Source organism: Gobio gobio (genome assembly GCF_949357685.1).
Source record: "Gobio gobio genome assembly, chromosome: 4".
Classification (NCBI taxonomy): Eukaryota; Metazoa; Chordata; class Actinopteri; order Cypriniformes; family Gobionidae; genus Gobio; species Gobio gobio.
Genome location: NC_137100.1, coordinates 35,746,938 through 35,769,502, shown reverse-complemented (window position 1 = coordinate 35,769,502; position 22,565 = coordinate 35,746,938). Strand labels below are relative to the sequence as shown.

The following is a 22,565-nucleotide window of genomic DNA, read 5'->3' as shown; positions in this document are numbered from 1 at the left end:
ATTGGTCATTCCCCCAAAAACCTCCTAGTGCTTTCAATCTGTCCTGTCTCCACCTTAACCCAGCCGGGAGTTGAGGAAACTCAGTACCTTCCCACCTACCAATAATAAACCCTTCCCTTTGAGACCAGTTAACTCTAGCAGAAGAGGCTTTTTCATATATTCCAATAGTTTGGTTTAAGTTTGTAAACCTCTCGATGTCAGGGTTCTGTCACTTCGGTCTAGTTTATTCATGGTTTTGTGACAGAGCCCTGACACTCCTGTATTGTTTGTCTTGTCTTGTGTGAGCGCGCAGCTTTGAGCATGCTCGAGCTGTGTGCTCTTTTGTCCTTGTGTTTTGTGTGCGGGCGTGGTGTTCGGATCCCAGCACTTCGGTCTAGTTTGGGTTTCAGTTTTGTGGCAAGGCCATGGGCAAACGGCCCTGAGACGGGCGACCCGGAGATGGGGAGGACTGCTCCTCCCCGGAGGAGGGCCGGGAGGAGAATCTTGTGTTCCGTTTTATTTCTGTTCCTCCATTTCAATTTTTAATTCCCAAATTTCAATAAAAGAGCCTTTTCCTCCATCTCCGGGTTCTCAGGGGACTCGGAGAGTTGTGGCCGGTCAAACGCCGGACCACACTCATCCTCCCCCTTTCGCCAGCGGGCAGCAGTGGATGGCCTCCTCATGTTCCTTCTGCCCACCTGTGGAATCAGGTAAGTGTTGCACAGCACACTCACACCTCGCTACGGGCCGCCTCCATGAGACAGCCACCCCAGCACGGTACCTGCATTCCACCTCGCTGCCCCACGGTGGGTACACCGGTGGTCCCTATGGTCCCGCTTGTACGGTCTCAGCGAGCCTGGCTAGAGCTCCCCAGTCCGTCTTGCTGGCTCATTCGGACCATCAGGCTCGGCTATGCAATTCAGTTTACACGGCGCCCCCCCAGGTTCAAGGGCGTCCGCTTCACCTCTGTGAATGCCGCAGATGCCCATGTCCTGCGTGCTGAGATTGCTGTCCTACTGGCGAAGGACACGATAGATCCGGTCCCTCCAGCCGATATGAAGACTGGCTTCTACAGCCCGTACTTCATTGTAGTTTGCAGCAATCGACCTGAAGGACGCATACTTTCATGTCTCGATTCTTCCTCGACACAGGCCATTTCTGCGCTTTGCGTTAGAGCAGCGTTACTCAAAGTGTGGGGTGCGCCCCACTGGTGGGGAATTGAAACATGACAGGTGGGGCGCGACAAACGGGAGGAAATTTGGTCATTTTTGAGCCCATCTTTATTACCCTTTTGAGCGGCCCCACATGTTGGATTTTTATTTCGGTGCACCTGAGATGAGATGTCACACGAGACCATGACACGCGACTGTCAAGACGGCTCGCACAGTGTTTAGAGTGGCGCGGTGTTGGTGCTATGCAACGCATCGCCACAAATGAGTAAATGAGTTTGGGGAGGGTCGCGCTGCGGAGCCAGGCGAAAGTATAAACAAGGCTTAAAGCAAGCCAACATGCAAACTGCCGCAAGTGAAACTGAAAATAGGCAAAAACACAATCATCTTCATTAAAACGAATGAGACTAAATGCTCTTACCAGTGCTTAGGTCGCTTTCTCATATTGTGGTATTTGATGTTGAAATGAGCTGATACATCCTACCTAATGCAGCTCATATCTGTTGCTTTCGTTGACGTGAACTCCGTTAAATGTGCATATAGCTCAGGCCGGGAATTGAAGATCGGATTTATATTCATTTTGTAGAGAGGTGTAAGGTAAGACAAACAGCATGTTCGCTTTTTTAGCGTGTTTTTTTTCCCGATAAGCCCGTTTGGTTTGTGAGCGCCGTTGCGAGCAGCTTGTAAAAAAGATGCCTTTTTTAGGCTAACCTTTAAATTAACATTGTGATGCTTGAAATGTTTTATATCTATGGATTTTATTATAAGCAAGAGACAAGTCCAGTGTTGATTTGAGAGGCTAAATTGATCAAACGTGGTTAACTCACTATCGGCCACTTGGTCGTTACTTAAAAAAAAAAAAAAAAAACTTTAATTTAACAAACCAAAAAATGCTTTAAACATTTTTCTAAATGAACTTAATAAAGAAACTAAACGAAATATAACTACTTTGACATTAAAAACAAAACTGAACTATTTTAATGGCTGCAACAATGTGTAGGCCTAATAGGGAGGATAAAAAATAGAGAATAACACGGGCTTCAGTCGGACTATTGTCAAAATCTTGATAAGTTGTCGGACACGGGCCGTGCTAGGGCATCAGTGCTTGATAATAATAATAAAAAAACCTACTTTCTAAAGCAAAATGTAGCCTATTTCCGATTATCACTATAAAGCTTTGAAGCAATCCGTGTTGTAAAAAGCGCTATATAAATGAAGGTGACTTGACATATCATGCATTGTTTTCAACCACATAATGTTTATTTTAGGTTTCAAACATTTAAATACACATAAGTACTATTAAAACAATACATTTAGAGTTTGTAAAATACACACTGGTGTCACTGGAAGCAGCAATAACAATCCATTCAAAAATAATTTGCTGACGTTTTATTCATATCAGATACACATAAGTGTAAGTAACTATAAAGTTTACTCTATTCTTCTCCCAGTTCCCCGGTCACTTACTTGCATGTGTTTCGGGAGAAACATATATATATAGATATATAGATTTCCCTTACATTAGTTATTTGTAGTTATTCATGATCCCTCAGCCTCTCTAAAATAATGTGATAATGCAGTTTAAAAATAAACTTGTTTGTTTTATGGTCACAACAGAACAAAGGAACATAAAAATATATTAAAGTTCTGATAAATAAAATGTATAAAACTATGAAACGCCAACATTCATAATGTGGTTGAGCGGTGTTTCATCCGTTTTTATAATTTTGTCAAATATTCATTTATCGGCCATCATAAATGCAGATACCGATAGTTTGGAAAAACTTTGTTGGGGCGATTGGGGACAGATGGGGCTCGGAACCCTTCACTACTTCCAAAGTGGGTAATGGCAGAAAAAGTTTGAGAAACACTGCGTTAGAGGGTCGAGCATATCAGTACAAAGTCCTGCCCTTCGGGCTGTCCCTGTCCCCCCATGTCTTCACGAAAGTCACAGAGGGGGCCCTTGTGCCCATGAGAGAACAGGGCGTTTGCATCCTTAACTATCTCGACGACTGGCTCATTCTAGCACAGTCCAGGGATCAGTTGTGCAAACACAGGGACCTGGTGCAGGGACCTCAGCCAGTTGGGTCTTCGGGTCAACTGGGAGAAGAGCAAACTCGCCCCCGTGCAGAGGATCTCTTTTCTCGGTATGGAGCTGGATTCGGTTGAGCGGACAGCGCGCCTCAAAGAGGAGCATGTCCAGTCGATGCTGAACTGCCTGAACACGTTTCAAGGCAGGATGGCGGTTCCACTGAAACAGTTTCAGAGGCTCCTGGGGCATATGGCAGCCGCTGCGGCAGTAACACCGCTCGGCCTGCTTCATATGAGACCGCTTCAGCATTGGCTATACGGCCGAGTCCCGAGATGGGCATGGCAACGCGGCACTCACCGGGTGAGCATCACACCGGCCTGCCGCCAGTCCTTCAGTCCATGGTCAGACCCCTTGTTCATTCGGGCCAGAGTGCCCCTGGAACAGTTTTTCACAGATGCCTCTGCCATGGGCTGGGGAGCCACGTACAACGGGCATGCAGTACCAGGGGTTTGGACGGGCCCGCACCTGCATTGGCATATCAATTGCCTCGAGTTGCTAGCAGCGCATCTTGCTCTGAGCTGCCTCAAAGGGCAGTTATGGGGCAAATATGTACTGGTCCGCACGGACAACACTGCGACCGTTGCGCAAACGACAAGGTGGTCTGCGCTCCCGTCGCATGTCGCAACTCACCTGCCATCTCCTCCTCTGGAGTCAGAAGTGTCTGAGGTCGCTTCGGGCCATTCATGTCCCTGGTGTGCACAACCGTGTGGCCGACAAGCTTTCACGAGCTGCGCTCCCAGGGGAGTGGCGACTCCACCCCCAGGTGGTTCAGCACATTTGGAGACAGTTCGGGGTGGCACAGGTCAACCTGTTTGCCTCCCCAGAAACGTCCCACTGCCAGTGGTTCTATTCGCTGACCGAGGGTACACTCGGCACGGATGTCCTTGCGCACAGCTGGCCCCAGGGGCTGTGCAAGTATGCGTTTCCCCCAGTGAGCCTACTTGCACAGACTCTGTGCAAGGTCAGGGAGGACGAGGAGCAAGTCCTGTTGGTGGCGCCGTACTGGCCCAACCGGACCTGGTTCCCAGAACTTATCCTCCTCGCGACAGCCCCTCCTTGGCCGATTCCTCTGAGGAAGGACCTTCTGACTCAGAGACGGGGCACCCTGTAGCACCCGCGACCTGTGGAAGCTTCATGTTTGGCCCCTGGACGGAAACCGGAGGTTCTAGGTGACTTACCCCAAGAGGTAGTTAACACCATCACTTCGGCATGAGCACCGTCTACAAGACAGGCTTACGCCTTGAAGTGGAACCTGTTCGTCGAGTGGTGTTCTTCTCGCTGAGAAGACCCCCAAAGATGTTCGATCGCGTCTGTGCTTTCCTTCCTGCATCAAGGGTTGGAGTGTAGGCTGTCGCCCTCCACCCTCAAGGTCTATGTTGCTGCAATATCCGCCTATCACGACCACGTAGAAGGTAAGACGGTTGGGAAGCACGACCTGGTCGCCAGGTTCCTTATGGGGGCGAGGTGGTTAAATCCTCCTCGCCCCCCCTCCATACCCTCTTGGGATCTTGCTCTGGTGCTCTGAGCACTTCAGAATGCCCCATTTGAGCCTTTGCAGACAGCAGAGCTAAAGATTCTGTCTGTGAAGACTTTGCTGTTGGCTGCATTAGCCTCCATCAAGAGGGTAGGGGACCTGCAGGCATTTTCGGTCAACGAATCGTGCCTAGAGTTCGGGGCCGGGTGATACCCACGTGGTACTGAGACCCCGGCCTGGCTATGTGCCCAAGGTTCCTACCACTCCCTTCAGGGACCAGGTGGTGACCCTGCAAGCGCTGCCCCCGGAGGAGGCAGACCCAGCCCTAGCTTTGCTCTGTCCCGTCCGCGTTCTGCGGATCTATGTGGACAGAACTCAAAGCATCAGAACCTCAGATCAGCTCTTTGTCTGTCACGGAGGCCAGCAGAAGGGAAAGGCTGTCTCCAAGCAGAGCATGGCCCACTGGATAGTGGATGCCATCACCTTGGCTTACCAAGCACAAGGTGTGCCCTGTCTGCTCAGGGTGCGAGCACACTCTACTAGAAGTGTTGCATCCTCCTGGGCGCTGGCACGTGGCGCCTCGCTGTCAGACATCTGTAGATCTGCGGGCCGGGCGACACCCAACACGTTCACTAGATTCTATAGCCTACGTGTAGAGCCAGGCTCCTCCTGTGTTCTCACCTCAAACGGGTAGAAGCACTGAGAGGCCCTGGCTCTTGTCGGCTTGCTGTGCTCCGGCACTCTTATTCTCCAGAAGCAAACTCTGTGAGTCCTCCATCACCCTCAGTGCCCGACGTGGCGGAGCGTCTGGCATCAGGCCCCTTGCCGCTGAATCTGTGAGAACCGGTATTGGGCTCGGGTTATATGAGTGACCCTGCGGGGATCCCATATATCTTTCCACGGTCGCTCCTACGGGAAGGCTGTGTCTTTCCCTTGGTAGAGCCTTCCCATCAGTGGGACTGAGCCCCCTCCTCCGTTGCGGGCTACGGCTCAGCATTGTACTCCACATAACTCCTTCGTACTCCGACGTGGTGTCGAGAGTGACCGACTGAATGGGAACGTCTCGGTTACGTATGTAACCCTCGTTCCCTGAAGGAGGGAACAGAGATGCCACGTCCCGTCGCCATGTCCTCTGTACCCTGCTGGGGTGCCTGTCTACCTACTCGGCTCCTCAGTGTAGCGTCTGGACCAATCAGACACACACATATTATTCATTTATTTAATGAATAATCCAGCAAACTCACTCTCCCAAATAAGGACTGTCAAACGTTCCCCAAATGAAGCTAATACCCTGGCAGGACGCAGTGTCTTGTTACAGGACACACACTGAGACTGGGTTTTACGACGGAAAAGAATGTCCTGAGAGCTGTGACTCTCACATAAACTCTTGCAGAGTTAGAGGAATAAAAAGCATGTTAATCCTATATATATAGTCTATATATATCCACTTGATAAATGTGTAAACATGTATCCAATTTTCCCATCTCATGATTTTCCCTTTTATGTGGCGTTTGTATTCTTGTAAACTCAATTGGGTTAATGTTTCAGACTTTGCATATTATGGGTAACCAACATTATATGTGAGGCATGTTTGGTCTCTAAAAAAAGCCAATCTTCGTCTCCGATTTGTTAATTTACATTACATGTTGCTAACTTTGGGATGCATTAGTATTATAAGAATCTTAAAGATTCTTTTCTTAAACAACCAATGAAAGTACATATTCAAATGCCCTGCTAGAACACAAAGGGTCGTAAAATTTCCCTCCAAAGGGAAATCTTTTCATTGGATCTCGCACCTCCAGGGGGTGTGCCATCTTCACGCTTTAAAGTAACTGATCAGCTTTTAGCTGGGGCTTTTTCTTTTTCTGAAATGCTGACGTGAAGATGATGCTAAACTAGAAGCCTCTAAGGACCCACCAAAGCTTGTGCCAGGCTGCGGCCTTGTCTTTCCATTCACCAAAGATACACTGACTACCACTGGTTCTCTCTCATCAAGACCACATCAGCAAGGATCAACTGGAGCCTCAACAAATTGCATCAGGACAGTTTAATTCAAATGGGCGAGACATGCAAGTATCAAACTTAGTCTCATTATTTGATACATTAAGTATCCTTACCCCTTTTAAAGAAGGGCATTTTAGAACTAAACTGATGGTTTGCTCAAGGCTGTTGATCTGCTGAATTTCAGACAATGCTGTAACTTCTTGCTTCCCTGTATTCTGCTTCAGCTCTTTTTCCCTTGGTAAACTGTATGCATGTATGTGTGTGTATGTTAGAGTAGTTTAAGTGTTTAGACTAGTTAATAAAATCTTTTTCATGTTACACATAAAGTTGTCCGTGTCTCAAGCTCATAACTGGAGTCACTAATCATTTAGATCTTGGTTACTGCTCTTAGTAGTATCGTAAATTAAGAAAGACATTTCCCATGCCCCGGAATGTACATTTCTTAGAGTTAATAAACAATTGATCCTGAGTGTTCATGGGACAAATAGGTTCATTGTTTGTAAAATTAATTTACGACAGTAAATTAATTATATTAACTAATCCAAATATTCATAATAAATTATAACCAGTTATTATTTATTATTAATATTTCATATAGAGCTAATTTGCTACATAAGCAAAAGGCTGATTTGATGCAATCAACTGTGTCTCATTTATACCTGCACGGCATGGCATGAGCACCTGGTGCAATCATTGCATGCCAATGTGCATTGGCTCGTTTAGTTACACTCGAAGTAGATTGGCTCTCGCGAGCGAGAATCCTATTCGTCGGTTCTCCGACGTGGCGTCTCCATTCCCTCCTTCAGGGAACGAGGGTTACATACGTAACCGAGACGTTCTCCATACATCTATTAATTGACATTCATTATAACTTTTAACAGTGTGATACTTGATTGACTATGAGGCTCTTCCCCATTTCGGTCCAATGTAAAATTTGTTGTGCAATTCCAGTCCCCACCAATTACAAGACACACTCTATCATCATACTTCTGGATGGCATTTCTACTGCTTCTGTTACACTTTTGCGGGAACCAATCACAGACTGGCTTATCCACCTGGCACGCTATTGGCAGGTTTAACACGATGACGGATAGAGAAGCGATGGGTCGTTGCCCGTTAATCACGCCTCTTGTGGTCTGATTGGTTGAAGGACTATCCAATTGCGTACAGAGTCATTTGAATTATGCTCGTTTATCACGCCTCTTGTGGTCTGATTGGCTGAAGGACTATCCAATTGTGTACAGAGTCATTTAATTTATGCTCATTGGTCACGCCTCTTGTGCAGTAGAAAATACATAGCAGACTCCCCAGACCAGTGTTAAATCTTAAATTGAGCTTGGTCTGGTGATAGCCAGACAAACCATCTTCTTCAATTGAAATCTCTTCTTCTTATCCAAAGTCTCATAGCTGACCATTCTTTGAAACATCAACACTGTCGCAATAAATTCACATCAACAGTCTTACCAAATATCGTATCAAGGAAGTAATTTATCTCTTGTAAAGTATACACCTCTCCCACTATCTGTGACCCCATATCAGAAATCTCAGAAAGCATATCATCATCTTTCATCTCTGTATCACAACTTTCTTCACCCTTTGATGTATCAACATTAGCACTTGCCACTTCACCATATATCTGGTCACTCACAATCTGCTCACTGATTCTGTTTCAGCAACCACTTTCTCATTTTGACCGTAATTAGAACACTTTCAGTCTGTTCAACTACTTGAGTGTCACAACTGGAGGCAGCGCGTCCTCTGAGGCATTCGCCATGACGACTGCAGTAGGCCTACTTTGCCCAGAGTTCTCCCCACTAATCCCAGCTTTATGTGGGCATGCTAGACTCTTATGACCAATATCCCCACACTCAAAGCACTTCATGCTTCCAGTGTTTGCTTATCAGATGGGTAACTTGAAACACAGCTTTATTCATACGAGATGCCAATGCAATATTCTCGTACCCAATCTCCTCTCCAACAGCCATCAACACATCCTCCACAGTCACACTGGTCACAGGAACACACCTGACGCCGTGACGAAGGGAAACAGGTGGAGCTACCCCTACATCCTGACCCCAACCGAAAGAAAACTCCCGTATACCTCACACAAATTGAAATAAATATAACTATTCTTCTTTACATTCAAAATATTTAAATTTTATTATAGAAAAAAGTAAAGTATTAGACAGAAAAAAGCCCAATAAGTCACCCTTCTTCATGTGGGAACCCTCAGACGCCCAAAACCTCTCATCAGAGAGAGAGAGAGAGAGAGAGAGAGAGAGAGAGGGAGAGAGAGAGAGAGAGAGAGAGAGAGAGAGAGAGAGAGAGAGAGAGAGAGAGAGAGAGATGAAGGAAGAAAGAAGAAAAAAGGGAATCAGAAAGAATCACATCAGAGGACGAAAGCAGACTTAAGTGCTCACAGCTAATCTGCTGCGCTCCAACTCCCAGACAAAACCGCACAGTCATGCATACACACACGGACGCTTAACACACTGTCACTTCAGCTTCATAGGTACAGTGCTTTAAGTAATGTAGACTTCTCATGATTTCCCCTGTGTGCTCTAGAGATGGTTTCCTGAAAGTCTGAAGTATAAACAATCCCTTTCTTCCACACACATTACAACCTAAAACACAGTGTTTGCTTCAGAATGCAAACTCCAGAAATATGTATTCTCTGGTACAAGAACCCCAGAGTGATGAAAGTGTGTTCAGACTGGTATAATAGCAAACAGCATCAAATATTTACCAGGAGTTGCAGAGTGACAGTCTCAGCCTAGCTGTACTTGAGCAGCAGAACCAGACGTTAAGTTCCTTACATGACTCATGTGAATGATAGTGGGAGAGAGATTGACTTAGAGAAAGATTATAGAGACAGTAAAGATGTTCTGACATTCAGAAACGGATCAGAAGGCGAAGACTACCATACACCCATCAACAACACACACATGCAAACACCACATACATACAGTCCCAGCAAGCAATTTTGCATTTATAAGACGTCTAATAGCCAGACTATATCGGGTCTATAGTTAACCGAGACAGTGAAATAAATGACAGCTATTGCTTGCTGGGTATTCTTTTAAAAACCCCATTAAATCAAAATGGCGGTCTATATAAGTTACAGTGTGTAGTGAAAGCCTATTTGCAATTGCAATTAAAAAAGGGATGAGGTCCATCCAAACTTCCTGAGTTGCGAGTAACAATTACAATTGCGGGTTAGAAAAAATAGCGTATAAAAGGTATAAAAATGCCCCAGGAAATACATTTATAGTAGTAAATATCGGTCCTTAATGGAAAAGTTAATTTCTGTCACTGCTGTGAACTGACCACAGTACAAAAAATTAAGAATATGAAAAGTTTAAGTTGTCCAAGAGCTGTCTAAATCAGTCAAGGTACCAGCACAAACACACACTCAGCAAAATATAATCTAATCATTATCAACAAAATCCCAGAAAATATATAGATATACATTTTTGTAAATATCGCACACCACTATACGGAGCAAATATTAAAAAACATAGAAGTTAATAGAACATCCCCACCAACAAACATATATGCGAGTGTGTATACGAAAGCAAAGAAAGGGAGAAATGGAGAGAGAGAGAGCACAAAATGGCGGCGTCTTTGTGAATTAGAGAATGGGAGCTTTCAGGTAACAGCAGCTGGAATAGAGTTACATAATGCAGATACAGCTCACCTTATCTCACATGGATAAATATAAGCTTTATCATTACTATCAGCATGTGAAATATTGCACGTTTACTAAAAACACACGTTGACCAAAAAAAGCTGCTTTAGTACAAAACAATATAAAACTGGAAAACAACATCTATTTGACGAGTATTTGATAGTGCACACACCTGGATGATAAAACAGCGATTGCTGTTTTCCTGAAGAGAGGGTGTTTATCATAATGAACTTGTGGGGTCTTCTCTGCAGTGCTGTGATGGACTCTGACTGTGTGGGCTGGGCTAGTTTTCCTCTACTCAACATTCACAAGCTAGCACATCGTTCCAAGTCCAGAGGCTTTTTATAGTGTAAACAAACCAAGCAGTTTAAAATATTATTTTTAAACACCATAAAACTTCACTCCACCAGGCAAGAGGTCCTTTTGTGCAGTCTAGATACAATTTCCTTACAGCGCTATGATGTATTTTTACAAGTGTATTGTTCTTTAATGTTGATTGTATATAGCGCAGTGCAGCACTCTGCAGTGCTGGTTCAGACTTAATACATTTCTGAGAGTGTTACTGAGATTAGGAGCCTCTTATAGTCAGGGTGTAAAGCGGTGTGTGTGTGTGTGTGTGTGTGTGTGTGTGTGTGCGTGCGTGTGTGTGTGTGTGTGTGTGTGTGTGTGTGCGTGTGTGTGTGTGCGTGTGTGTGTGAGTGAGTGTGTCTTGAGGAATGACCAGAGAAAAGTGCTGTGGCAGCAGATCTGGTCTGCAGCTCAGCATTCACCATCAGCCACCCCGTCAAAGCTCAACCCCACACCTAGAGAGGGATTCTCCTTCAGTGCCTCACTTTCATTTTAATAATCGGCATGCTCATCCTGATCAAATTTAAATAGTACATGATAATACCTGAACCCCATTTCTCACTCTTCACACAAAAATCAGACTTTCAAAATCAAATGATCTGCATCCAGTTTTTACACTGTTTTTTCCATCCACACCCCAACCACCCCCACACACACATTTTTAAATGGCAGTGCAGGCAGGCTAAGAATGAAAGATGTACAAGTCTGAGATAAACATACACTTTCTCACACTTAATACTGAGCAACACCCATCCAATATACATACACAGAGATAACGTGGATTTTCTTTCATCGTTAGGGTTGCTAAAAAAACAATTGTACAGTTTTCTGTAATTGCAAATCCACACTGAATCTCCAAATTAATGTGGAAAAATGTGGAATATTTGTTTTAATTGCATTTTTTACACGGTACTATGAATGAAGGCCAGTATCATTGATACCAAGACTAATACTGATGGCTAAATACACACACACAGACACACACACACACATATAATCTGACTTGATTATCAGATGTTATTATTTATCATTTATTTACAATTACAAAACATAAAAAAAATCACTTATACAAGTAAACAATATTAACTTGAACCCATATACACTCACCTAAAGGATTATTAGGAACACCATACTAATACTGTGTTTGACCCCCTTTCGCCTTCAGAACTGCCTTAATTCTACGTGGCATTGATTCAACAAGGTGCTGAAAGCATTCTTTAGAAATGTTGGCCCATATTGATAGGATAGCATCTTCAAGTTGATGGAGATTTGTGGAATGCACATCCAGGGCACGAAGCTCCCGTTCCACCACATCCCAAAGATGCTCTATTGGGTTGAGATCTGGTGACTGTGGGGGCCATTTTAGTACAGTGAACTCATTGTCATGTTCAAGAAACCAATTTGAAATGATTCGAGCTTTGTGACATGGTGCATTATCCTGCTGGAAGTAGCCATCAGAGGATGGGTACATGGTTGTTATAAAGGGATGGAAATGGTCAGAAACAATGCTCAGGTAGGCCGTGGCATTTAAACGATGCCCAATTGGCACTAAGGGGCCTAAAGTGTGCCAAGAAAACATCCTCCACACCATTACACCACCACCACCAGCCTGCACAGTGGTAACAAGGCATGATGGATCCATGTTCTCATTCTGTTTACGCCAAATTCTGACTCTACCATCTGAATGTCTCAACAGATATCGAGACTCATCAGACCTGGCAACATTTTGGTGAGCTCGTGCAAATTGTAGCCTTTTTTTCCTATTTGTAGTGGAGATGAGTGGTACCCGGTGGGGTCTTCTGCTGTTGTAGCCCATCAGCCTCAAGGTTGTACGTGTTGTGGCTTCACAAATGCTTTGCTGCATACCTCGGTTGTAACGAGTGGTTATTTCAGTCAAAGTTGCTCTTCTATCAGCTTGAATCAGTCGGCCCATTCTAGTCTGACCTCTAGCATCAACAAGGCATTTTCGCCCACAGGACTGCCACATACTGAATGTTTTTCCCTTTTCACACCATTAACCCTAGAAATGGTTGTGCGTGAAAATCCCAGTAACTGAGCAGATTGTGAAATACTCAGACCGGCCCGTCTGGCACCAACAACCATGCCACGCTCCAAATAGCTTAAATCACCTTTCTTTCCCATTCTGACATTCAGTTTGGAGTTCAGGAGATTGTCTTGACCAGGACCACACTCCTAAATGCATTGAAGCAACTGCCATGTGATTGGTTGATTAGATAATTGCATTAATGAGAAATTGAACAGGTGTTCCTAATAATCCTTTAGGTTAGTGTTTTATTATATTATTGTCAGATTCACCAGTGAGAGTGCCCCTGATTACCACCAGAGGGCACTCCACCCTGGACTGTCATTCCATCAAAGACTACATTACCTGTAATCCTTTGCCCGGACTCATCAGCACTCATTGTTTACACCTGTGTCTCATTTACCTCATTACTTCTGCCTACATCTAGCCTGTTCACCCTGTCATTCACTACAAGTTTTTGTATGTTGTTACACTGCATCTCTGAGCGTTTCCCTGGTTCTTGTCTCTTGGTTTTTTTTGGGGGGTGGGGGGTGGGGGGTGGGGGGTGGGGGGTGGGGGTTCTTGCCTGTTTCTTGGATTACCCTTTTGCCTCTGTCCCCTGCCTTGTTTGGACTGGGTGCCTGGATATTGACCTATTGCCTGTATTTTGGATTACATGTCTGGATTGTCCTTCTAATAAAAGCTGAATTTGGATCTCCAACCTTTTGAGTCTCGGAGCAGTACGTAACAATTAATATAATTTTTATATTATATCAGTTGCACCCAGCCCTATACTGATATCAAGGTCTATAAAGCAGCATAAATTAATTGCAGGGCTAATCTTATTTCCTAATTGCTCTTGACAGAGACTGAAAACATCCATCACACAGACCACAGCACAAAGGACGTCACAGTGAACAGAGCAAAGCACAGCCTACAGTACAAAGAGAGGAGACCACAGGCATTGAGCGATTGACAGAGCAGTAGAGCACAGCGAGGTGCAGGAGGAACAAGTTATAATAAGTCAAAGTAAAAACATGCCTATCACGCCTCTCTGTCTCTATTTCATCACACACTTCCTCTCTTCTTGAAGGAGATTGGTGGGTATGGGAGTGGGTTTCTTATCAGAGGCATAAGGAGTCTGTCCCGCTGAAAAAACTGCAATGCAGATACACACAGAGAGAGAGAGAGAGAGAGAGAGAGAGAGAGAGAGAGAGAGAGGCAAACTTAAACTCTGTCAGCAATCCCCTCAAATTCCATCAACATCCCATTCATCCCAGCACCTTTTAGGATCCTTGCATGCCTGATTTTCTATAACGGGAGTTTCTATTGACTTCTATTGTTTTTATACTGAGCTAATTATATTTTCCATCCCCTGATCCTGCCCTTCAACCTCACAGAAACATGATTCTGCACTTTTTTAGATGTTCATTAATCACTATTCACTGTGTTTATTAAGCCATTTTCATTCCGAAGACCATTGGCTACTCTCAGTGTAAGCGGTTTTACTGTTTCTGCGGGGAGCGGGGACCTTTATTCCTCACAACACAAAACACACACACACACACACACACACACACACACACACAGAGAGAGAGAGAGAGAGAGAGAGAGAGAGAGAGAGAGAGAGAGAGAGAGAGAGAGGAGAGACCTTCAAAACACATTTCGTTTTATCCAATGACTCTTTCTTTTCATCACTCCATTTAGCTTCATAGTCACTCTGAATCATCCTTCCCTCAATCCCTCAGTGGCACTTATGATTAAGACATGTTAACACAGAGCAAAAAAAGTGTCCTTGCCTTGAACCATTTCTTTTTTCTTTTCTTTTTTGGTGCAGTTTCTGGTAACAGTCATATTGTTACACATTATACATTAACAAAGATGCTTCTTATATATATATATATATTAAATATTACTGGGATTTAGAGATTTCATTGAAGATTTTATTGAAGATTATTTGTCCTTAATAAATATAAAATAGAGCACAAAAACATGAACAATGACATCATCCTGTCATTTGTGAGGATTAATTTTTTTGTTTACCAGAGAGAGCGGCACAAATATGAAATTAACAGATACACTGCCACCTGGTGTCTGATATGTTTAAAAAAACAGTTCCTGCTCTGTGAGGTTTTTTCATAGCTTTCATGAAAAAGAAAAAAATTGACAAAGGTACATCTAGATTGTGGAGGCCGGGAAATGTTGTAAGACGGTGAGTTTTAACACCATCAGTTAAACTAATTAGAAATTAGCTCTACAGTGATGAAATAATAATAATAAACTTAATAATAAACTTTATTTATATAGCACTTTTCAGGCATATAATGCAGTTCTTTACATTGTTTACATTTACATCAGTGCTTTACATAAAAAAATCATGTTCAATAAAAACATACATCATACATAAAAAAATTTAAAAAAAAAAGGTAAAATGCAACATACAGAATAAAATACAAAACATATGATTTACACAACATATCTGACAGGAAATATAAAAAAATAGGACATAATTGATTATAAGCATAATTTGGAGTAGGCCTAACTATTAAATGCCAAGATAAAAAGATTTGTTTTTAGCTAACTTTTAAAAATATTAAGTGTACTATAGCTTTCCTAATATCTGATGGTAGCGTGTTCATATTTTTGCGCATAATCACTATCATATGTCCACCATCCTTTTGAGATGACAGCAGAAGACTCTGTGTAAAATATAAATGATAAACTTACAGAATATAAAACTTCTCATCTGCTTCATGCTAAAAAAAACAAAACATGGCTGAACAGAACAGATCACGAGTGTTGTTAACACTTTCCAATGTACAGTTAAACCTCCACACTCTGACTGTTAACTTATGACTATATATATAGCCTATATATATAGCCTATATATATAGCCTATATATATATATATATATATATATATATATATATATATATATATATATATATATATATATATATATATATATATATATATATATATATATATATATTCCCAATTTTATTTAAACTATAGTGTTACATATAGGCTGTTTAACATGTGGGGTGGTTTATTTTATAATATAAATATATAATATAATATAATATAATATAATATAATATAATATAATATAATATAATATAATATAATATAATATAATATATATAATAGTTAGCCTATATAATCACAACATTTTATATGTTTTCTCTTGGCGTGAAACACACCCTGGTAGCGGTGTGGTTAACAACACCATACTTGCCAATAATTTACAATTTATGGATAATTTGTACTTTTTTAAACTACTGTAATTTTGTAGCAGACAAAAATGTGAACATGAAAGTTTGAGACACAAAGCGTAAAACATTTCCTGGTCTCCCTTGTTGTTGTCGTCTATGTTAGGTGTTATTTTATTAATCTAACACGCCCAAGACAAAACAAAATATTAAAAGACGGATCAAATGGCCACGCCGTTTCTGTGCCTTGATTTAATGACAGTTAAAATTAATAACCACTTGAAATTCCCCCAACAAACGCAACGCGGTTGAATTCCCAAAGAAACTAATGTAACTGACAATTAATTATATATGTGTATGTGTGTATGTGTGTGTGTGTGCGTGTGCTGCGCATGCGCACTGAGCCCTACGCATGCGCACTCCCCCATGGTGTCTGGTTACAAGAGAGGCTTTGGGAATTCCCCAGGAAAACACCTACGCAGCCACACGGCCTTTTCTGGACAAACTGGGCAACAGTAAGCTGCTCACAAGGTGAGCAATCTGTAGTTTTATAATGCTCCGGACATGGAGGGAATCTGAGGCTTGTGCGACAGCGCTTGCCGCTGTTGTTTGGGAATTTGTCCAGAAAGAGCACATCTTGTTCCCCTAAAACAATCCACCTGGATAGAGGCGAAAACGGCGCAAGCAGATAACGTTAACTGTTCGTCTAGAAAAGCAGTTTCTCTTATTACAGCTGACATCATTTTAACGGATGTTTCGTATATAAATGGAGGGGACGCAAGATATTCACGGTGAATCCCGAAGACAGAATGCACGGCCTGGACCGAGCTACACTATGGAGAAACGGGGCGCCGTGGACGCTGTCCCGGAGGACTGGTGTGACAGCGGGCTAGACTCCTTAAGCGGTGTCGGACTCGGTTTTGAGGGTCCCTACGGCACTTACACAGAGGCCGAGCAGATGTGGACACCTGATCGATCTGTGTCTGACATACCTGACATCCCACCGTCGGACGAGTCCGACCACAGGGGCACCATGGATTGTGTGTCGATTGGCGGCGGAGAGAGGCTCGACTCTGCCATCGGGGACTCGATTAATGAGGATGCGTTGGTGGGGTCTCTCTCCGACGGGATCGGCACCATGATCCTAAGCGAGCCTGCAGGTACAGACAGACTGGCGGTCTCGGACACTGAGGAGGGTCGGCAGCGGAGAGAAGAATTCTTCAACACGCTCAACTTTCTGTCAGAGGACGGTGACACGTAAGTCTATGTAGTTGTCTGTTGCCTATACGTTTGTCAGTTTGGAAGGACATTGGATTTAGACGGTAAATGTTCTGTTTGTCTCTCAGGGTACTTCATTTGGCGCTGATTCATGAGCAGTGGGGTGTTGTTCAGTGCTTGCTTGAAGAAATTGTGGTGGACAAGACCTGGACTCCTTACCTGGACATCCAAAATGACCTGGGCCAGGTAAACGCAAACAAGTGTTGCCAGATCTCTCTAGAAAAGGCATCTTGCTCTGACAGGACAGTACCTATGGATCAGGAAGAATCGCTTTACTTCCAGTGATCTGATTTATTGTCGCATAAAATATTATGATATTAAACAATGCTAAATTGCATTTTGCTGTCAAAGTCACCATCAAATAATACTTGACAATTCTTATTTTTTTTATGGAATGTAAATGATTTGTCCTTGCACCTTTTTTTTTTAAATTTTTAATAAAAAAAAAAACCCCATTAACTTCCTGTCCCTGTCACAACATTTATTCTCTGATGAGTTGCTGTGAGGACAGGACAATAATCCCTCCCTTTCAGCAACCTGTCACTCACATGAGATTGCAGCAATTAGAAAATGACAAAGATCCAATCCATTCTCGATGGACAAAATCACGTCCTGTCCTAAAAACGTTTTAAAGATCGACCGATATTGATTTTTTTAATAACCAATACCAATTATTTGCAAGTTTATGTGCCCAATAACCAATATATAGAACCAATATTTATTTATTTATTGTTTTAATTCTGTTTTTGACAACAACAGCACTGAACTGAACAAACTTTTATAAAAAAAAAAAAAAAAGAAATTCTGTAATGTTTGCAATTTCCCTCCCTCACATACAAAACATTTCTACATCAATAAATAGTCAGAAAAATATATAGTGCACTATCACTAAAGTGTCAAATCTTTGTTAAGGTAAACAAATAGGTAATGAATATAGCATGTAAAAAATAACTCTAACAAATAAAAATTGACAAACATTAAAAACTGCCTGAATAAAAAAAAACTGTTGTTGCATTTTTATAACAACGGCATATTAAAGGGATAGATTAACCCAAAAATGAAAATTCTGTTATTAATTACTCAGCCTCATGTCGTTCCAGACCCGTAAGACCTTCGTTCATCTTCGGAACACAAATGAAGATATTTTTGATGAAATTGGAGAGTTCTCTGATCCCTCCATAGACTGCAATTTAATTAACACTTTCAAGGCCCAGAAAGGAAGTTAATCGTTAAAATAGTCCATGTGACTCCAGTGGTTCAACCTTAATTGTATGAAGCGACGAGAATACTTTTTTTTGCGCATGAACAAACAAAAATAGCGATTTTATTCAACAATCTCTTCTCGTCTGTGCCAGTCTCCTATGCTGTTGGCGTAGTGTTAGCCGGCATTCTGATGAAGCGCTTCGAAATCGCTGCACTGTATTTACTACGTCAACAGCATAGGAGACTGGCACAGACGAGAAGAGATTAGCTGCCCGGAGCTGTTGCAAAAATGGCCGCTGAGTGAACAGACTTTTCTTGAAAGGGTCTTTGCTTATGGTAAAGTGTACATGGCAACACTGATGTGCCACCAATGTAACTTTTTTCACCCTCTCGTTGCTCAGACCGCTCTACATTTAGCAGTCATCGTAGACCGGAGTGAGTGTGTTCGGGCGCTGTTGTGGAGTGGAGCCAGTGCGGAGATCCAAGAGAGGGGCGGCAACACACCTTTACACCTGGCTGTCCGAGAGCGCCGCACAGAGTGTGTGAGAGAGCTCACCAGCTGCTCACGAACCCCACCGGACCACCTAAGTATCACCAATTATGCAGGTACACTACAAAAAACTCAAGCAGACATATTTTCACTGTGATTAATATTTTAATCTCATTCATTTTATCAGTTTACATCTGTCTTTTCCATCCATCCATACTATCCCGTTCTCCTTTCATCTGTCTCTTTAAGGTGTTAGTGCACTGCACCTGGCTGTACATAGGGGCAATTGTGACATCATCAAAATGCTGCTGGAGGCAGGAGCAGATGCCAATCAACGAGTGAGTAATTACCATTCGATTGAAATACTGCCATGTTTTTTTTATAAAAGAATATAATCTTCTTCTTGAATATTATATTTCATTGTTCAAAGCTGTTTTTTTGTTTGTTTTTTTTAATCATTAACTCTGGCTTTGTAGGATTTGGGGTCAGGTCGGTCTCCATTGCATTGGGCGGTGGAAGGTCAAAGGTCAGCAGTAGTGCAGTTATTATTGTGTGCTGGCGCATTGGTGAATCAGCGCTCGTATGCCGGCTACACCCCGTACTACTGCGCCCTTTACAGACCCAACAAAGAGGTGCAGGCCCTACTTAGTGCCCATGGGGCCTCATACACACAGGATGATGAGGAAGAGGAGGAGTACAGAGAGAGTGAGGAGGTTAGAGCCAAAACGACACACACACTAACAAAAATGCTTAAAAGTATGATTATGTACTTATAATTTCTGTTATAATCTGTTACAGGAGGAGTTTGATGATGTCATCATTAATGGACAGCGAGTGCTGTAGCTGTAAAACATGGACACTACTCTGCCATTAGACCCTTTGAACTCCAGCTGAACAATTGTGCTGTCTGAGTGTATTTGGTGGAGGCTATTATGCGTGTCTGTGTGTGTGTGTGTATTTTGCTTTAAGGTACAGTATGATGTCAGTATGCTGCTTCTGGTTCAATGGAATACATAGCTAGATTCTGTTAGTCATGGACCTAAGTTATTTAAGCCTGACATCACGCAAAGCCTTTTCAAAGCTATAATAATGGAGGCAGCTTTTTATTTAGTAAAACCTCTCACTGGCTCATCTTGTGTGTGGCATAATTAAAGGGATAGTTTACTTAAAGATGAATATTATGTCATCATTTACTCATCCTCATGATGTTTCAAACCTGTATGACTTTCTCTCTTCTGGAGAAGATTTGTTTGTGCACACAAAATGGCAATGAGGTCAAATGTTGTTTGGACAAGATATCTATCAAATCTTTGGGTAAAATATATATTTTTGTGTTCTACATAAGAATTAAAGTCACACAGGTTTGGAATGACATGAGGATGAGTAAATTATTTGATTTCAGGGTGAGCTATCGCTTTAAGAACCAAATTCCCTGGATGATAAACACCTAAGCAGCATGGCTGTGATACTCCTACTAGTGGGTAGATCAATTATGTCCACAACATGACAATAGTGGCTTGCTTTCTTTATTTTTAAAAATAAATTATTAGCCTGATTTAGCTGAGGAAATCTTGAAGAGAAAATTAATGGTTTTTATTAAACTGGTTTACTTACTATTACTGTTAAACCCACTATTGGCTGTGTTTTTCGAGTGGAGTGTCACTGTTTCCATGTTGACCTCCCAATTGTCTGTTGTGTGTTTACAGTGGATTTTTATTCTTCTTCTTTCTTCACATATAATGGGTGTTAGGGTTGAAATAGGATAGACAAGAGCTGGATATGCTGAATGCAGAGACGGAGAGTAGGTCAGACAGAGGATAAACTAATTACAGATATCACAGAATTATACAATACAAATGGCAACAAAGTCAAAACTTTGGATTGAATGCACAGAAATAGAATTAGAGTTTATACTTAACTAACCACTTAGTTACACTATCATTATTTGAACTGCGAAGCAACTAACAAACATTCCAAATTACATTAAACACAATTATTTTTTGTCTTATTAAAGCATTTAAAAATATATAAAAAATTATATATATATTCAGATCTGATTAAACTGGTTCTGTCTGACAGACTGTTTTCATTTGCTACAAAAGTGGAGAAAATCTCTATTCACTCACACATGCTATTGGGGCATTATGGTTGTGGACATATACAGTCACCTGTTTATAGGCCTATTTCAGATATTCTGTTTATTGGGGTGAGCACAAAATTCTCGATAATTGGTGCCTTCTGTTAATACAGACACTCCTTTGGAAAACAGGGCTCAGGATCGACTGGTACTTGTCCTCTGCGAGTTGACTGTATGCTGTTGAGCAGATTAAGTTTGTCCTGTTTTAAATTACAAAGTTGATGGTTATTCATCCATTAAGAATATGTCTTTCTAGATGTAAGAATAAAGATAGAGGAGGGACTAACATTTAGGGATTAATGAAACAAGTGTAGCCATGTCTTAAACCTTGAGAGGTACGATTGATTTTAGGGGAAGCTGGATTTGCATTCGAATGTTTCTTTCCTCTCATCTGTACATATTTCAGTTTACTTGGTGATGGTGAATTGACTGAAAAACTGAAACCATTCAAATGGACAATAAACAAGAATGATGTGAAGACGTTTATTTTAGTTTTATTTGTCTTGCGCACATAATCACTCAAATACACTGTAGCTGCATCTTCTGTGAGTTCTGTCTTATCGGAACCCAAATAATGCAGAATGTATATTATGTGCGAATGGCTGCAGGTTTTGAAATGACACTTCATTCAAAAGAGATCATCCTGACTGGATTAGCCTCTGCTTTGTTATTTTTAAACATTCATGATCTCCTTTTTATATACACTTGCACTTTAAAAAAAAAAAAGTAACAGATTTATATATGAAGAGTTCAGATGCAAAAGCCTCTAAAAGCCACTTTGGTCAAAAATTAGATAACGATACTGAGTGAATGCTCTCCTCATAAAGTATATGTTCCTAAAATACCTTCACTTTAAACCCACTAAATCCCAGCCTCAGCCCATTCAGAAGTACCGGTACTTAGGTAGAAACCAATACATAGAAGCCTGACAAAATTGCTTATTTTAAAGAAAAACGTCAGACGGACTTAGAGACTTTTGCATCTGAAGTCTTCATATATACAGTGTGGAAAATAAGTATGTGAACACCCTGCTATTTTGCAAGTTCTCCCACTTAGAAATCATGGAGGGGTCTGAAATTGTCATCGTAGGTGCATGTCCACTGTGAGAGACATAATCTAAAAAAAAAAAATCCAGAAATCATAATGTATGATTTTTTTACTATTTATTTGTATGATACAGCTGCAAATAAGTATTTGAACACCTGAGAAAATCAATGTTAATATTTGGTACAGTAGCCTTTGTTTGCAATTACAGAGGTCAAACGTTTCCTGTAGTTTTTCACCAGGTTTGCACACACTGCAGGAGGGATTTTGGCCTACTCCTCCACACAGATCTTCTCTAGATCAGTCAGGTTTCTGGCCTGTCGCTGAGAAACACGGAGTTTGAGCTCCCTCCAAAGATTCTCTATTGGATTTAGGTCTGGAGACTGGCTAGGCCACGCCAGAACCTTGATATGCTTCTTACAG

General features: G+C 42.0%; 1 protein-coding gene across 1 annotated transcript; it reads left to right on the top strand.

The window, feature by feature from the left end:
• Positions 1–16,406: 16,406 nt before the first annotated feature.
• On the top strand, positions 16,407–21,576 carry nfkbib (nuclear factor of kappa light polypeptide gene enhancer in B-cells inhibitor, beta). Its single transcript, XM_079814480.1, has 6 exons — positions 16,407–17,247; positions 17,337–17,454; positions 18,873–19,077; positions 19,211–19,299; positions 19,438–19,674; positions 19,760–21,576. The coding sequence occupies exons 1-6, from the start codon at positions 16,757–16,759 to the stop codon at positions 19,802–19,804; spliced, it is 1,185 nt and encodes a 394-aa protein (XP_079670606.1). The 5' UTR covers positions 16,407–16,756; the 3' UTR covers positions 19,805–21,576.
• The last annotated feature ends 989 nt before the right edge of the window (positions 21,577–22,565 follow it).

Excerpts from the sequence above, each read along its gene's own strand:
- nfkbib (XM_079814480.1), top strand. The coding sequence starts at position 16,757 with ATGGAGGGGACGCAAGATATTCACGGTGAATCCCGAAGACAGAATGCA. Across the intron at positions 17,455-18,872 it reads TCCAAAATGACCTGGGCCAG|ACCGCTCTACATTTAGCAGT; the intron begins GTAAACGCAAAC and ends CTCGTTGCTCAG. Across the intron at positions 19,675-19,759 it reads AGTACAGAGAGAGTGAGGAG|GAGGAGTTTGATGATGTCAT; the intron begins GTTAGAGCCAAA and ends AATCTGTTACAG.